At 38.6% G+C, this 15,973-nt stretch overlaps 2 protein-coding genes and 1 long non-coding RNA gene across 3 annotated transcripts; 2 read left to right on the plus strand and 1 right to left on the minus strand.

Moving 5' to 3' along the window:
* The first annotated feature begins 1,710 nt into the window (after nt 1-1,710).
* Nucleotides 1,711-3,370, plus strand: LOC104098837 (peroxidase 3-like). The gene is made up of 4 exons (XM_009605667.4): nt 1,711-2,138; nt 2,239-2,436; nt 2,525-2,687; nt 2,800-3,370. The coding sequence occupies exons 1-4, from the start codon at nt 1,923-1,925 to the stop codon at nt 3,216-3,218; spliced, it is 996 nt and encodes a 331-aa protein (XP_009603962.1). The 5' UTR covers nt 1,711-1,922; the 3' UTR covers nt 3,219-3,370.
* A 6,489-nt stretch (nt 3,371-9,859) lies between these two features.
* On the plus strand, nt 9,860-11,597 carry LOC138895293 (uncharacterized). The gene is made up of 3 exons (XM_070179970.1): nt 9,860-9,926; nt 10,456-10,680; nt 10,762-11,597. The coding sequence occupies exons 1-3, from the start codon at nt 9,860-9,862 to the stop codon at nt 11,595-11,597; spliced, it is 1,128 nt and encodes a 375-aa protein (XP_070036071.1).
* A 3,141-nt stretch (nt 11,598-14,738) lies between these two features.
* Nucleotides 14,739-15,288, minus strand: LOC117279897 (uncharacterized). The gene is made up of 3 exons (XR_011409301.1): nt 15,142-15,288; nt 14,885-14,973; nt 14,739-14,815 (listed from the first exon to the last, which is right to left on the minus strand). It is a non-coding gene; the product is annotated as an uncharacterized lncRNA (long non-coding RNA).
* Nucleotides 15,289-15,973: the final 685 nt, after the last annotated feature.

The following is a 15,973-nucleotide window of genomic DNA, read 5'->3' on the forward strand; positions in this document are numbered from 1 at the left end:
AATGTTTTCCAACCTTTCCCCATTCCCCATCCCCACCAACCCCTACCAACCCACTTATTCACCCCTACGCCACCCCCAACTCCACCCACCCCACTTCCGCCCCTACCTAAAGAAAAATATTATTAATAGTATTTTCTTTTCATGTTATAAATAGAGTATTTTTTTTATTTCAACAAATGAGTATTTTTTTTTCACGATATAAAAAAGTTTTTTTTTTCATGACGTAGAAAAAATATTTTCTTTCATTTCAACATAATGAGTACTTTATTTTCATGTGGTTGTAGAAATAGTATTTTTTTTTATAGTTATGGAGCATAAATTTCAACGTTGTTTTTGCGTAAAAAAAAAATAAAGCACACTATTAAAAAATCGCGTTTTTCCGACCGAAAATTTCCGACGGAACACTGTTGTTTGAAATTTCCGACCGAAACGGTAAAAAAATTAAAAACAATTAGTTACATTTTTATTATATAACTTCGACTATGTTTCCGACAAAAGTGGTCGCACAGCTTGGCGTACAAAATTGAGTTGCTTCATTTTGCTTTTTGAGTCGGAGGCAATTATCTTTTACCTTATACGTTCATAGGCTGAAAAGTTATGAAAATAGAGTCATTAAAATATTAGGTATTGGGGGGAGGGGCACAGGAAACATAGGGACTTTGGGGAAGAGGAGTGAGGAGAGTAACATAAAAAATTATTTTTGTAAAATATATTTTTTACTCTCTAACCAAACACTAGAAAATATTTTGCGGAAAAAGAATTTCACTCACCAACCAAACAAGAGAAAATAAGTGATAAAACCATTGATTTTTCATAATTTTCTAATATTTTCCATGAAAAACATTTTCGTTCGTACCAAAAACACCCTCAGTCTCTCTCTCTCATCCTCCCTTTCGGCAGTTTAAGAGTATTTTAATAGTATAAAATTACTCAGTCTTTGATTGTATTTATTACAAAAATGCTTGGCCCCTTATTAAAATGGAAGAAGAAATCGTTAGGCTTCTAAAATAAGTGGGCATGCCTTTTGAATGAAACATTTAGCTCAGTAATTCAGTTAATGGGTGTGCCTTTTGAATGAAAGGCTTGGCTCAGTTAATGAGCGTATTTTTTCTATCAAACATTTGATTTAAATGGTTAAAAAAAAAAAAAGAGGAACCCCCCTCCCCCCCCCCCAAAAAAAAGGAGAAAAAAAATAGATGAAATTTCTAGCTTTCGAGAGATGCCACATCAACTTTTTCATTCCCTAAATTATATATATATAGAGAGAAATTAATGTAATGCCTACTTTAATTTTTTCCTCCACCAATCAATTAGACGTGTTAAACTTCAATTATTCTGGAATTAATCTCTCCATTCTTTGTAATCTGGAACCTAAATCAAGCCACTTTGCAAGCAGAAACATATATTTGTATAAAGAACATGTGGGAAATGTTTCAGGTGCCTAATATTATTTTTCACGTATATATAAATTAAACGTTATTTTTGTAGAATGAAATGTTTCAAGCACCTAACATTCAATATTAGATCAAATGAAACTGCTAACATGAAATTGAAAATTAGTTGGCTGATGAACAAACTATGCTAAAATATTATCCCCAAGTACATTAAGAGGTTGGTGGTTTAATTTCTGGTGAAGTTGTTAGCTACTAATACCAAATGCCTTATATCTCTTAATACACAGAACAAAAACAATATGCAGATGTCCTCTACCTCGATTAATTTAACAAGATTATCCAAAGCTCATCAGCTTGTATATATGTCAACTAATATAGCAGGTATTTTATAACAGACTAACGCAAGATAGCTAAAGCAATGCATGTGCCTATAAATGCTCTCTGATTTCTTTGGAGTTGATATGTGTAGTAACTCAAACAAAGAAAGAGACCTCTTTCAAAAGTTGCAAAAAGAAGTACTTAATTAAAATGGCTAAATTTGGCTGTTTGGGTAATTTTCTAGTGTTGTGCATTCTACTAGGAGTATTGAGTTCTAGCCATGCTCAGTTACAGCTCAACTTTTATGCAAAGAGCTGTCCAAAAGCAGAGAAGATAATTCAAGATTATGTCCAAAAGCATATCCCAAATGCTCCATCTCTTGCAGCAGCCTTGCTCAGACTGCATTTCCACGATTGCTTTGTCAGGGTATATAAGTGTGTCACATATTTGCAGCTATATATTCACTTAGTGCCATTCTTGAAGTATTATAACTTAATTTTCTCATTTTTCTTCTGAGTATTTGTAGGGTTGTGATGGTTCTGTACTTCTGAATTTCACGTCGAGCACAAAAAATCAAACGGAAAAAGTGGCTGTCCCTAATCAAACATTGAGAGGCTTCTCATTCATTGATGGTGTAAAGAAAATAGTTGAAGCTGAATGCCCTGGTGTAGTCTCTTGTGCAGATATTGTTGCATTGGTTGCTAGAGACTCTGTTGTGGTGACTGTAAGTATAAAACTTGAACTAACAATTGTAAACTAGTTGGTATTTTCTAATTATCTTATTGTCCATTTTTATCTTCTTTGTATGATAGGGAGCCCCTTTCTGGAATGTACCAACTGGTAGAAGAGATGGAACAATATCAAATGCCTCTGAAGCCTCGGAAAACATCCCTCCTCCAACTAGTAACTTTTCCAGTCTTCAGACATCTTTTGCTAGCAAAGGTCTTGACCTAAAAGACTTGGTCCTATTGACTGGTAAGTTTAAAATAGTACAAATTTCTACTTAGTTCTTCTATATTGAGATTTTCCATAAATTTAGTTTTTCTACAAAAAAAAAACATTATTACTATGAATAATATGTTATTAGGTGCACATACTATTGGAATCTCTCATTGCTCGTCATTTTCAACACGTTTATACAATTTTACTGGAGTTTTGGGAACACAAGATCCATCTCTAGACAGTGAATATGCAGCTAATCTTAAGGTGAAGAAATGCAAATCAATCAATGACAATACCACAATTGTTGAAATGGATCCTGGCAGTTTCAGGACATTTGATCTTAGCTACTTTAAGCTTCTGCTCAAGAGAAGAGGGCTATTCCAATCTGATGCAGCCTTGACTACAAGTGCGACAACAAAGTTATACATCAACCAGCTAGTACAAGGATCGCTCAAACAATTCTATGCTGAATTTGCTCAGGCAATGGAGAAAATGAGCAGAATTGAAGTCAAGACTGGCTCTGCTGGTGAAATTAGGAAGCAATGTGCAGTTGTGAATAGTTAAGAGCAATGGTGTTGTGTTTGTATGTGTGGGTACCTTGGTATGAATGATTTGCTAACATGAATATCATGTTCTTTTTTGTAGTTATTCCAATTGATTTTGTATATTGATGGTTTTCTTGAAATAAAACTAAGATCAAATCTGGTGCTTTTGAATTTTCTTTAGAGCATAGACATTATTTTGCTAGAAATGAACCTTTGTCTTTATATTCTTTCATAATGCAGCTGAGATTCAAAACTGTAAAATAGTCTTCAATACTGATTGGATGCTGTTGTCATGAGTGATAGGATATATGTATATCCCTGTTATGTTTTGATGATCTAACAAACTTACTGTCAAGAACCAGATAAGCAACTTGTTACACATTCTTAAGACCTTAAGATCCAAAGGTTCCAGCTTGAGATATGATTCAACTCTTCAGAGTCAAAAGAACAACAGAGGGAACAGATAGCTACCGTTTCCCGAGGAAACTGCACAAGTCAACTGCCCCAGCTGTAAAGCTGCTGCTTGCACACGCTATAGTACAGAAACAGTGCAGCAGTCAACTTTATGGGGAGTGTCTTTTACCTACCTTACTTACATCATACTAGTGATTTCACAAATGCATTATTAACATCAAGGAAGGTAAAACAAGTTACTTGTTCACTTAGAGAATTCATTCAAGCTCTCACACGGTCATTGGTCATACATCAAGCAATCAATTCTCAAGTGCATCAAGAACAAAGAATAATACTACTACGGACCAGTTCCCCACATCAAGTCATTGAATGTCCTTAGTTGAGTTATAACTTTATAATAGTTCTTCAATTGTAATTCCTACTTAGCTTGTTTAGAAGTATTCTGTAGAAAACCCTTTGTAAACCTTAAACTTTTGTTTTTGAGTCTTGGCTAGAGTTAGTCGAGTTGTAAAGTGTTTGTAATAGAGTTATTACAAAGTGACTTGTAATAGAGTATTACAAGTTAATGAGGGATTAAGAGGTTAATTCCTAGGTTGTAGATGTTATAATTCCTAGGTTAATTCCTAGGTCGTGGTTTTTAATCCCGTTGAGCTGGAAATTTTCCACGTAAAAATTCTCTTATCATTTACTTACTGCAGTGTGCGTGTGTTCTAGTGGAACTGATAGAGAACCTGGTTCTCTATAGAGTTTGGTGGACCCTTATATTCTATCAATTGGTATCAGAGCGGGTTCTTTATATCAGGTTAATACCTAGAAAGGATCCTCATGGCTACTCCTCCAAACTTCGAAGAAGGCCAGTTACTTACAGACCACCTAGGTTCAATGGACAGTATTATGTATGGTGAAAAACTAGGATGCACTACTTCATCATGGCTGAAGATTCTGAGCTATGGGATGTCATATGTGATGGACCCTTTGTTCCCACCAAGAATCTTGGCGACCCAGCTGTAGCCATTCCCAAGACGAGGAAGGAATTCAATGACGCTGATCGAAAGGCCATAGAAAAGAACTTTCGTGCAAAGAAAATTCTTATTTGTGGCATTGGTAATATAACAGGATATCGGCATGCCAATCAGCAAAAGAAATCTGGGAGGCTCTTCAGACAGCTCACGAAGGAACAACACAGGTTAAGCAATCCAAGATCGACATGCTCACAACTGAATACGAGCTCTTCAGGATGAAAGATGATTAATCCATCCAAGATATGCATACTCACTTCACCTACATCATTAATGAGCTTCACTCTCTTAGTGAAACCATTCCAAGAAACAAGCTTGTTAGGAAAATCCTTAGTGTACTGCCCAGTTCTTAGGAAAGCAAAGTGAACGCCATTACAGAGGCGAAGTACTTGCAGACATTGACCATAGATGAACTTGTTGGCAATCTAAAAATATATGAAATGAAGAAGAAGAAGAAGAAGAAGAAGAAGAAGAAGAAGAAGAAGAAGAAGAAGAAGAAGAAGAAGGACAATGAAAGAAGAGAACCCAAAAGATAGAAGAACCTGGTCCTCAAGACAGACAACAACGATTCAAGTGATGAGGATGGTGATATGGCTTACTTGACAAGAAGATTCCAGAAGATGGTTCGCATGAATGGATGCATTCCAAAAAGGGAAAGTTCTAGCAAGCCAAAAAATTATGACCTCTGTCATAAATGTGGCAAGCCAGGACACTTCATCAAGGAGTCCCCTCTCCTAAAGCAAGATCAGTACAAAAACAACTTTGACAAAGCAGCCAAGAGGAACTCAGTTCCTTACAAACGCTTCAAGAAAAAGTAGGCCGCTGACAATGTTGTAAAGCAAGCTCTTGCTGCATGGGGAGACTCTTCTAGCGAATCTGAAGAAGAAAATGATCATGGTGATATTCAATGATGGAAGTGGAAAGTGAAGTAACTAAATATGACTCAATCTTTGCCTTGATGGCTCAGTCTGATGATTATGAAGATGACGACGATGATGAGGTAAATTTTCTAGATGTTCAGAGAAATCTGAAATCTTATTCTCCTAAAATACTTATGTCTTTGGCAAATGTGTTAATTGATGCTTATCACAGCCTTATAAATGATAAAGATGCTTTAACTGTGGTGGTAGGAGAAGCAGAACAAACCAGAGATGACTTAGTAATCGTTGTTATTGATTTAAAGGAGACAATTCAGAACCTGAAGAAAGAGAAGGATGCCTTAGATGAAAAAATTGCACATGTAGAACATGAAAGAGATGATCTAATAGTCGCTGTGGTAAACCTAAAAGAGACCCTTGAGTGTGTAAGAAAGGAAAAAGAAGTCTTAACTGAGAGAGTTGCTAACATTGAGCATGAGAGAGATGACCTATTAGTGGTGGTAGTGGACTTGAAGGAAAAAATTAGGGAACCTAAAATAGAAAGTAAGACTGAAAATTCTCAAAAGGGAAAGGAAGTTGCAAGTGAGGCACACATTAAGCTTGAAAGTGAGTTAAATTCAGTGAAGTCTAGTTCGTGTGCTGAGCTTGAGAAAAACAAACAACTTCATGAAGAACTAGGAAGAGTGAAGAGTGACCTTGAAAAATCACTCAAGTGGATGTGGTCCTCTGATGCTATCACTGCCATGTACACCAACGATGGGGGAAACATGCAGGGGATTGAGTTCCAAAGGGAAAAGATTCCCTACAACCCTCATAGCAAGTACGTTACTGTACCTGATAACTGGCTTTGCATTCACCGTGGCAACACTGGGCACTTTAAAGAAAACTGTAAGGCCAGATTTCAGTCACAGCAGAAAAATAAAGTTTTCGCTGAAAAAGTAACTACTGGTAGAGAACCTGGTCCCTCATATAAAAAATGCAGGGAATAGTGAAAAGAAGCAGCCTACAATAGTACATGGACAGTGGCTACTCAAAGCATATGACTGGAAGTACAAATGATTTCCTTTCATTTAAAGCCCTGCAAGGAAGGAGTGTATCCTTTGGAAATGGCAAGAAAAGATACATTCTGGGAGTTGAAAGGATTGGGAAGTCTCTCTCACACTCAATCAAAAATGTGTACTACGTGAACGGGTTGAAGTACAGCTTGCTAAGTATTTCCCAGATCTGTGATAAGGGAAACAAGGTGGAATTTGTGTCAAAAATATGTACAATCACAAACCTAGTGACTAGTGAGGTGATGCTAGTAGCAAAAAGATACAAAAATATCTATGTTGCTGATTTTGAGTCTATGCAGAATGGTGATCTCAACTGTCTAAGTGCTATTGATAATGATGCTGAATTATGGCATAGGAGGCTGGGTCATGCAAGCTTCACGTTGCTGAACAAATTGGTCAGGAAGGACCTGGTTCGTGGTCTGCCCAAGTCAAGTTTCAAGGATCACAAAGTGTGTGATGCATATGTAAAAGGCAAGAAAGTCAAATCCTCATTCAAGCCTAAGAAGGAAGTCAGTACCTCAAGGCCACTTGATCTTCTTCACATGGATCTATGTGGATCCATGAGGGTGGCAAGCAGGGGAGGAAAGAAATATATCTTCGTTATAGTTGATGATTACTCCAGATTCACCTGGACTCTGTTTCTCAGAACCAAGTATGAAACCTTTGAAGTGTTTGTTGCCTTCATCAAAAGGATTCAAGTAAAGATAGGTAATAATGTAGCTTGAGGTCTGATCACGGGACAGAGTTAGACAATGCCAAATTTGATGAGTTCTGTACTGAAAATGGTATCACTCACAATATTTTAGCTCCAAGAACACCTCAACAAAATAGTGTTACGGAGAGGAAGAATAGAACTCTTGAAGACATGGCAAGGACAATGTTGATTGATAGTGGGATCACAAGAAATTTCTGGGCAGAAGCTATCAATACTGCTTGCTACTTGGTGAACATGTGCATGATCAGGTCCCTTCTGAACAAGACTCCATATGAACTGCTGAATGGAAGGAAGCCTAAGCTGACACATCTAAGGACTTTTGGGTGTAAATGTTTTGTCCTCAACAATGGAAAGGAAGCTCTTGGAACTTCGATGCCAAAAGTGATGAAGGAATCTTTCTGGGATACTCATCCCAAAGAAAAGCTTACAAAGTATATAACAAAAGGACTCCATGTGTTGAAGAGAGTATACATGTAATCTTTGATGAATCTCACCTCTTGTGTGAGAAGGACAGACGTGTTGACCAAGATGGAAAACCTTTATCTGTTCTAGGTAAAGTTATTGACATGGAAAATGGAAAGGCAGACATGATGAGTCATGTAAAGGAATCCATTGAAGATGATGCGAGTACACCTCCATCTATTGGAGAGGAACCTGGTCCTCTGATCACACCAACTGAAGCTGAAAATAGAGTTATTAATGCAGTCCAAGGTACTCTACTTGCTGAAGTAAGAAGCGCCCAAGAACCTCAGTCAGACATACCTGGGTCCTCTACCAATGAGATTCAGGAACCAAATTGGAAGCACAAAAGCTCACATCCTCTTGGCAACATAATCACCCCTCTTGACTCAGGAATTCAAACCAGATCAAAAGCAAGAAACTCACTTGCCTTTTCAGCCTTTCTTTCCCAAATAGAGCCCAAAAATATCAAAGAAGCGTTGAAATATGCAGACTGGATCACAGCCATGCAAGAGGAGCTGCATCAATTTGAAAGAAACAAGGTATGGTACCTAGTTCCTCAACCTGCAAATCGAACTATCATAGGGACCAGGTGGGTATTCAGGAACAAACTTGATGAGTTTGGAAATACAACAAGGAACAAGGCAAGGCTTGTAGTTCAAGGCTACAATCAGGAAGAAGGGATTGATTATGATGAAACATTTGCTCCAGTTACTGGAATGGAAGCTATTAGAATTCTTATTGCCTTTGCATCTCATATGGAGTTCACATTATTCCAAATGGATGTCAAAAGTGCATTTCTAAATGGCTACCAGAAAGAAGAAGTTTACGTCAAGCAGCCTCTTGGATTTGAGTGTCACGAGCATCCTCAGCATGTATTCATGTTGGACAAGGCATTGTATGGGCTAAAGCAGGCTCCCCGGGCTTGGTATGAAAGGTTATCAAAGTGTTTTCTAGAAAATGGCTTTACAAGAGGGAAAATTGACAACACTCTTTTTCTAAAGAAACGAGGGAGGAACCTGCTCAGTGTTCAGGTATATTTGATGATATCATTTTTGGAGCCACAACTGACTCTCTTTGTGAAGAGTTTGCAAAACTCATGGGGAGTGAGTTTGAGATGAGTATGATGGGAGAATTAAATTTCTTCCTGGGACTTCAAGTGAAGCAATCTCAAAAAGGAACAATGATAAGTCAGCAGAAGTACATCAAGGAGCTGCTAAAATAGTTTGACATGGAAACATCAAAAGTTATTGACACTCCTATTGCCACAGCTACTCGTCTAGACATGAATGAACCTGGTTCTCCTGTAAATCAAACCATGTATAGAGGGATCATAGGGTCACTCTTGTATCTCACTGCAAGCAGACCATATATTATGTTCAGCGTGGGCCTTTGTGCAAGGTTTCAATCCAATCCAAAGGAATCTCATCTGAAGGCTGCCAAGAGAATATTGAGATATCTCAAAGGAACATAGGACCTGGTTCTCTACTATCCCTCAGGTGATAGCTTTGATCTTATTGGGTATGCTGACGCTGATTATGCAGGATATCTGGGGGACAGGAAAAGCACGTATGGAATGGCACATTTCCTGGGTTCTTGCCTAATCTCATAGGGTACAAGGAAGCAAAACTCGATGGCACTCTCAACTGCAGAAGCAGAATGTGTAGCAGCTGCCTCTTGTTATGCTCAATTGCTGTGGATCAAACAACAGTTGGAAGACTTTGGAGTATTATTTGATTGTGTGTCTCTCCTGTGCGACAATACAAGTGCACTCAATATGGCCAAAATACAGTCCAACATAAGAGGACCAAGCACATTGATGTACGTCATCACTTCCTCAGAGACAATGTTGGAAAAGGGCTTATATGTATGAAGTTTTGCAGCTCTGAAGATCAGATTGTAGACATCTTCACCAAAGCTCTGAGCAGAGAACATTTTGAAAGAAATCGTCTAGCACTGGGGTTGATAAAACACAACTGAGAACCTGGTCCCTCGATAATTGGTTATGAAAGAAATGTAGAGGTAAAATTAGCTAAAAATGTTTTCTGGGAAAGTCTAACTTATTTTTATACCGTTACAGGTAAACACACATGATGATTACAGAGCAGCTGATGTAGTGCATGTCGGTAAAAGGGGTTAAGCTTACATTTGCAAGACCTGTCAGGGAACCTGGTTCTCTTGACACAGGTTAGTAGCTTCTTTGTTCTCTCATGCACAATTTTAAACGGGTAAAACAAGTGCCACATCATCAGTATGTCAACTACATTTTCTTTGCGTCCTTTGAACCCAAACGTCTCACCCATTGAGAACCGACCCAACTACCAAAACTGCCGCCCTTTCTTAACCGGTACCTCATCCATCATAAATACATCTATCACTTTCACAACTCCTCCCATCAAATTTCAAAACCCCATTCTTCTGCCTCTCTTCAAACTGCCAAATCCCTTCTCTTCTTCTCACCATGGCTGAAAATCAAACAACTTTGAGTGTTCCAAGTGACATCCCTATTGAATCCTCACATGTTGAAACACCGATATTAGACTCCTCACCCCACACCACTGTTAACCAAAATCCTAGGACAGAGTCACCCCCACATTCCATCTTCTCTCCTACCTACTCGAGTTCTATTTCTCACAGGAGTCGCAAAATCTCGACTCCCAAAAGATTTGTAGCCTAGAGCCCTTCTCCTACTTTGCCGGAAAAAGGGGATGAACAGAGTACAAAGAAGAAAATCAGGAAATTTCAAGTTCGCCTATGAAAAAGGAGTCAAAGGTAGATCAGACTGATAGTTCTGAGAAGTTTGACTCAACAAAGACTGCTCCTGATCTTGTGTCCATAGGCAACACTCCTTCCTCTACTGAGTTTTTCATGGATGTACAAGAGAAAGAAGCCATAGAGAACATGCTATCTATAGCTAATGAAGGGGTTGTTATAGAAAGAAGTGCGGATGGGTCTGAGGCTTAGGGGGAAGAGTCTAAAACTGTGGTAGAGGGTAGAGGGCTTGTGCCTGTTGAACAATCAGCACAGGACAATACTACTGGGGTACCAACTGAGGGATCTGATCCCTCCTCAGAGGATCCAACTCAGGGATCCTCTCAAGATCCCCAGGTCAGTATTGATCCTGCTCCCTCCCCTCATTTCGATGCTGAGCCTTTGTCTGTGATTGTGTCTGAGATGAGATCTGATTCCGAAGAAGTAGTTTGGGAAAGTGAAAAGGATTCTGATGACATGCCAATTGCTAACTTGACTAGGCATAGACCAATGGTTGCTCAAGAGTCTACTCCTAAGCGACCTAGTACAAGGTTGCAAAGGAAGGAGGCTCTTGAGTCTACGCTTAAGAACATCCAAGCTAAGTCAAGGAGAAGAAAATTAGTGAAAGATGGGAAATTTGTGAGCGAGAAGACAGTGCCAGTTATGTATGTGAATGATGAAATAGAAGAGGAACCTGGTTCCTTGACTAGAAAGCGCTCACAGAAGCATGGTCTCCCCAATCCTAAAAGGGGATCTTCTGTGTCTGCTGAAAGTCTGAACAAGTTTGATGATGCTGTCGCTAGTGAAAATGTGGTGAAAGAATCTGGTGATAAGTTTGTAGAAGAGTCTGCTGCCAGGGTGATGGAAGAATTGGGTGAAAAGTCTGTGAAGTCTGATGAAAAAGAAAAGAATGTTTGCAAGTCTGCTAAGAGAAAAGCTGATACAGATGAGGAACCTGGTTCCTCAAAGAAGGCCAGAGTGGGTAATCCAAGGAGTGCTGGGAAAGAGAGGTTAAGAAGTCAAAAGGTGCTATGGGGCCGCACATTTGCCCATGATATCTTGGAGGAGGCTGGTATGAGACAACTAGTTGAGATCTGTGAGTTCTAACAGTGGATACATTTGTTCACAAGTAATGCTTCAAAGGTGTATGAGTAGGAAGTTCAAAGTTTCTATACCGACCTCTTCAAAGTTGAGGATGATCACATCTGCGTGCTGGTGAATGGAGTTAACATGGTAATGGACTCTGCTTTGTTGAGATCTATTCTAGGTGTGCCTGCTGAAGGGCTGTCTAGTGTTCAGGGATCTTGTTCTCAAAGTTTCAGAAATGCTACCCTGAAGAACAGAGCAATTCAGCAAGGGGAACGGGTACAGAAGAAGGCCCTCCTTCCAGTGTTCCAACTGTTATTTGAGATGGTGAAAAAGGTCTTTCTCCCTCGTGCTGAGAGAAGATCTATCACTTCTCGTGCAGACCTGTTCCTCATGGAAGCACTGGACAACTTCACTACCATCAACCTGCCTGGGATCATGATAGAGCACATGCAGAAAATGACAGATTTTAAAGATGGTAACCATGGGCTGCCTTATGGGTTCCTTCTCACCAAGGTCTTTGAGTACTTTAAGGTTCCTATGGGACAAGCTAAAGTGGGCACTAAGAAGCAAACTTTCTCCAAGTCCACTCTGGAAGAATGTGAGTGCATTGATAGGGCTGGAGGAGTTGGAAGCACTTCTACCATTTCTCAGTTAATCAACGCTCAGAACAGTGCTACTGTTGAGATAAGGCAGTTAAAAGCAAGGAATGCTATTCTTGAGAGTCAGTTGAGTCAGCTTCAGGAGGTACCTGGTTCCAGTATCTCTCAAACTGAAGAGGTTGCCCGTCTGACCAAGGAGAATGCTAAGCTCAAGAAACAGGCGGAGGACCTGAAAGAGAAATTTTTCAATGAGAAAATGTCGGTGAGTGCTCGAATGGATCTCGTCCTCCAAACCCTTGCCTCTGCCTCTAAGACCTCTCCTTCCAGTGCTCCCTAAACAGTGTCCCCTCAGTGTCAAGTCTTAAGTATTAGTTTCCCTATGATTAGTTTTTTTTATGATGTTTGTGGTATTTGTTTTTATTGTTCTGAATTGTGGATGGTTGTCAGTAACATTGACTCTGCTCCTTGTTTTCAAATCCAAATTGTTTAATGGACGCTTTTCCATTTTTGTTGTGTATGTCTTGCTCTTTATGCTCTATTTTTAGTCATGTTGTGTGTACATAAGTGGCATGAGTTAACTCAAGCTAGACTTTTGTCTGCTATAAGGCTATTACTAATCTTTTTATGATGTCAAAAGGCGGAAAAATAATTCAGGGGGAACAGGATGGGAAATAGATTAAGGGGGAATTCAGGAAATGCTGGTTCTTATGGGGAACTTGAATTATAAGTTTGTCATCATCAAAAAGGGAGAAATTGATAGGCTATATGTATATCCCTGTTATGTTTTGATGATCTAACAAACTTACTGTCAAGAACCAGATAAGGAACCTGTTACATATTCTTAAGACCTTAAGATCAAAAGGTTCCAACTTGGGATATGGTTCAATTCTTCAGAGTCAAAGAAACAACAGAGGGAACAGATAGCTACCGTTTCCCGAGGAAACTACACAATTCAACTGCCCCAGCTGTAAAGCTGCTGCCTGTACATGCTACAGTGCAAAAACAGTACAACAATCAACTTTATGGGGAGTGTCTTTTACCTACCTTGCTTACATCATACTAGTGATGTCACAAATGCATTATTAACATCAAGGAAGGTAAAACAAATTACTTGTTCACTTAGAGAATTCATTAAAGCTATCACACGGGCATTGATCATCAAGCAATGAATTCTCAAGTGCATCAAGAACAAAGAACAACACTACTACAGACTAGTTCCCCACAACAAGTCATTGTATGTCCTTAGTTGAGTTATAACTTTATAATAGTTCTTCAATTGTAATTCCCACTTAGCTTGTTTAGAAGTATTCTGTAGGAAACCCTTTGTAAACCTTAAACCTTTGTGTTTGAGTCTTGGCTAGAGTTAGTCGAGTTGTAAAGTCTTTGTAATAGAGTTATTACAAAGTGGCTTGTAATAGAATATTACAAGTTAGTGAGGGATTAAGAGGTTAGTTCCTAGGTTGCAGAGGTTGTAATCTAAAAGTTGCTCAGTAGTGAAGTTGAAATCCTACAAGGGTAGGTCGTAGTTTTTAATCCCGTTGAGCTGAGAATTTTCCACGTAAAAATCCTCTTATCATTTACTTACTGTAGTATGTGTGTGTGTTCTAGTGGAACTGATAGAGAACTTGGTTCTCTATAGATTTTGGTGGAAAGTAACTCAAGAATTCCATCAAAACCTTAGCAGATACATAAGTTGTTTCCACGTTGGACTACTGAACGACAGGTTCAAGCATCGCATCCTTCATTTGCATGTAAATCTTTCTTTCATCCGGGAGTTTCAAGAAAAGGTCAGTAACGATTATTTATAGTATGAGAAATAGATGAGAAGTCGAAGATTCTAACAAAGAATAGGCTTATCTGCACCAAATTTGTGAAAGAATTGAAAGGGGCCTAAAGTTGGAAACTATCATTGTATATGTAATAGTAACACACCAAACGAAAATAGAGATGCACATTTCCATGACCTTGCCTTGAGGTATGCATTCAGATACACTTTTTATCATGCACGAAGTTAAAATGGTTAAATGGAAGGCCATCTTTGGAAATAACTAGAACAATTTACAATTGATAAAGCTAATCACTGTGATTCAGAAGCAACATAAACTCGCTCTGGATAGATCAAACGCCAGACAGCCTAAGGGAAAATGTTAGAACACTAGGTATAAATGTTTTGCTAGAAGCTATGCAAGCATATGAGAATTTGTTTGCCAAACTGAAGAAAAAAAACATTTAAAAGTGACGATAAAACAAGAAAACCAAGTCTGACTTTGTTAGCTTTTCCAATGCATCTGAAGAACCACCTACTGTCCTGCAATCAAAAAACTTGGGAATTTCAGTTTGTCAGAGGAAAAACAAACAGTTATGGAAAAATGGTTTTTGAAAAGAAAACAAGCGGAGAAGGGAGAGTATAGGATCAAAGAAGTGAACTAGAAAGAAAAATGCAACAAAAAGGTTGTCAATAACAAAATTTCAGCGGAAAAATCATCAAATGCTTTATCCTTTAGTCAAATACATATGCAACCATATAAACGACTGTAAGAAAAAGACAGTACTTGCCCTTCAAAAAATAGTTTCCTCTTCTCTTGTAACTCTAAGATCGTTTCTTCAATTGTATCCTCAATTACAAATCTCACAATCCTGCAAAATTGGAAGACAACAATCAACTCCATTTAATGGCATCCAGAGTAGATGTAATGCAAAACACACCAGACTGGTTTATGTTGCCCTATTCGATGGATTCTATCTTGGGCTTGCTGCTCCACTGCAGGATTCCACCAAGGATCCATCAAGAAAACCTAGCATAGATCAAGAGATGAGCCACCTAACATGACATGTATCATCTTCTTGTTCAACAGATAATATGAACAGTAATAGGAATGCAACACTAGATATGCACAAGCCTTTTAGAATTTGGAATGGTTACCAGAGACGGCGTACACAAAGTACGAAAGTAGACCCCTTACATGTGATGCAACTATAAGATCGAGGGTAACACCTCCATCTTTCAAGCTTATAAGAAGTATCCTGCATTCTGGATCCTTAGTAAATGTAGTAACTATAGCATGTCTTTCAGCCATTGACATGGATCCAACTAATGGAACACAATTGATGCCCGACTACAAATACATACAAGACAAGCATTTTTTTGTTACAGATAGAAAAAAAGGAGCTAGGGGAAAGTAGGAAGGGAGAAAAGTATCTTTATATCTTACCTTCTGAAGAGAATAGTGTATCAAGTCCAAAAACGATGTGAACTCGCTAAAAACTATTCCTTTTACAGAATCGTCTCTTTCAACCATGAACCTAATTTCTTCCCTCTACATTCAATAAAAGTAGAAATGAACATCAAACTTGTATTGTACAGACCCCCTCAGTTTGCGAAGAAGAAAAGCAAACTAAGGAGCATATGATGATAAAGTATAAGGTAATTGCATACCAAAGCTTCTATTTTAGTGCTTGTCTGGAATTCATCGAGCTGGATTTTGTTCAATATACTTGAGGACCTAAACCCTTTGACAGTAGGCTTAAAAATAAAAAAGCTGAAAATGTGGCACTTAGATAATGGTTCAGATCCAAAACTTTTAGATTCACTCGCCTCTTTTATGTGTAAAACAGGTGCACGCCATGTGTCAAAAGTGGTGTGTTTCAGCTATGTTGGCCCAAGTGAAGGTTAGTTTTGAAGATTGACAAAGGAAGCTCAGGCATGAACCAGGTCCATCCCTTGTGTACATAGACACAGGCAGATTCAAGCATGTGGGATGCACATGAAGGAGATAAGATTAACTTGGTATAATT

This window comes from Nicotiana tomentosiformis, chromosome 7, assembly GCF_000390325.3.
Source record: "Nicotiana tomentosiformis chromosome 7, ASM39032v3, whole genome shotgun sequence".
Lineage (NCBI taxonomy): Eukaryota > Viridiplantae > Streptophyta > Magnoliopsida > Solanales > Solanaceae > Nicotiana > Nicotiana tomentosiformis.

Bases quoted from the DNA above. Each gene is read 5' to 3' on its own strand.
- LOC138895293 (XM_070179970.1), top strand. From the start codon at position 9,860: ATGTCGGTAAAAGGGGTTAAGCTTACATTTGCAAGACCTGTCAGGGAA. The intron at 9,927-10,455 runs GTTAGTAGCTTC...GGGGATGAACAG, and splicing joins ACCTGGTTCTCTTGACACAG to AGTACAAAGAAGAAAATCAG. The intron at 10,681-10,761 runs GTGCGGATGGGT...TTGAACAATCAG, and splicing joins AGGGGTTGTTATAGAAAGAA to CACAGGACAATACTACTGGG.
- LOC104098837 (XM_009605667.4), top strand. From the start codon at position 1,923: ATGGCTAAATTTGGCTGTTTGGGTAATTTTCTAGTGTTGTGCATTCTA. The intron at 2,139-2,238 runs GTATATAAGTGT...GAGTATTTGTAG, and splicing joins TCCACGATTGCTTTGTCAGG to GGTTGTGATGGTTCTGTACT. The intron at 2,437-2,524 runs GTAAGTATAAAA...TTTGTATGATAG, and splicing joins GAGACTCTGTTGTGGTGACT to GGAGCCCCTTTCTGGAATGT.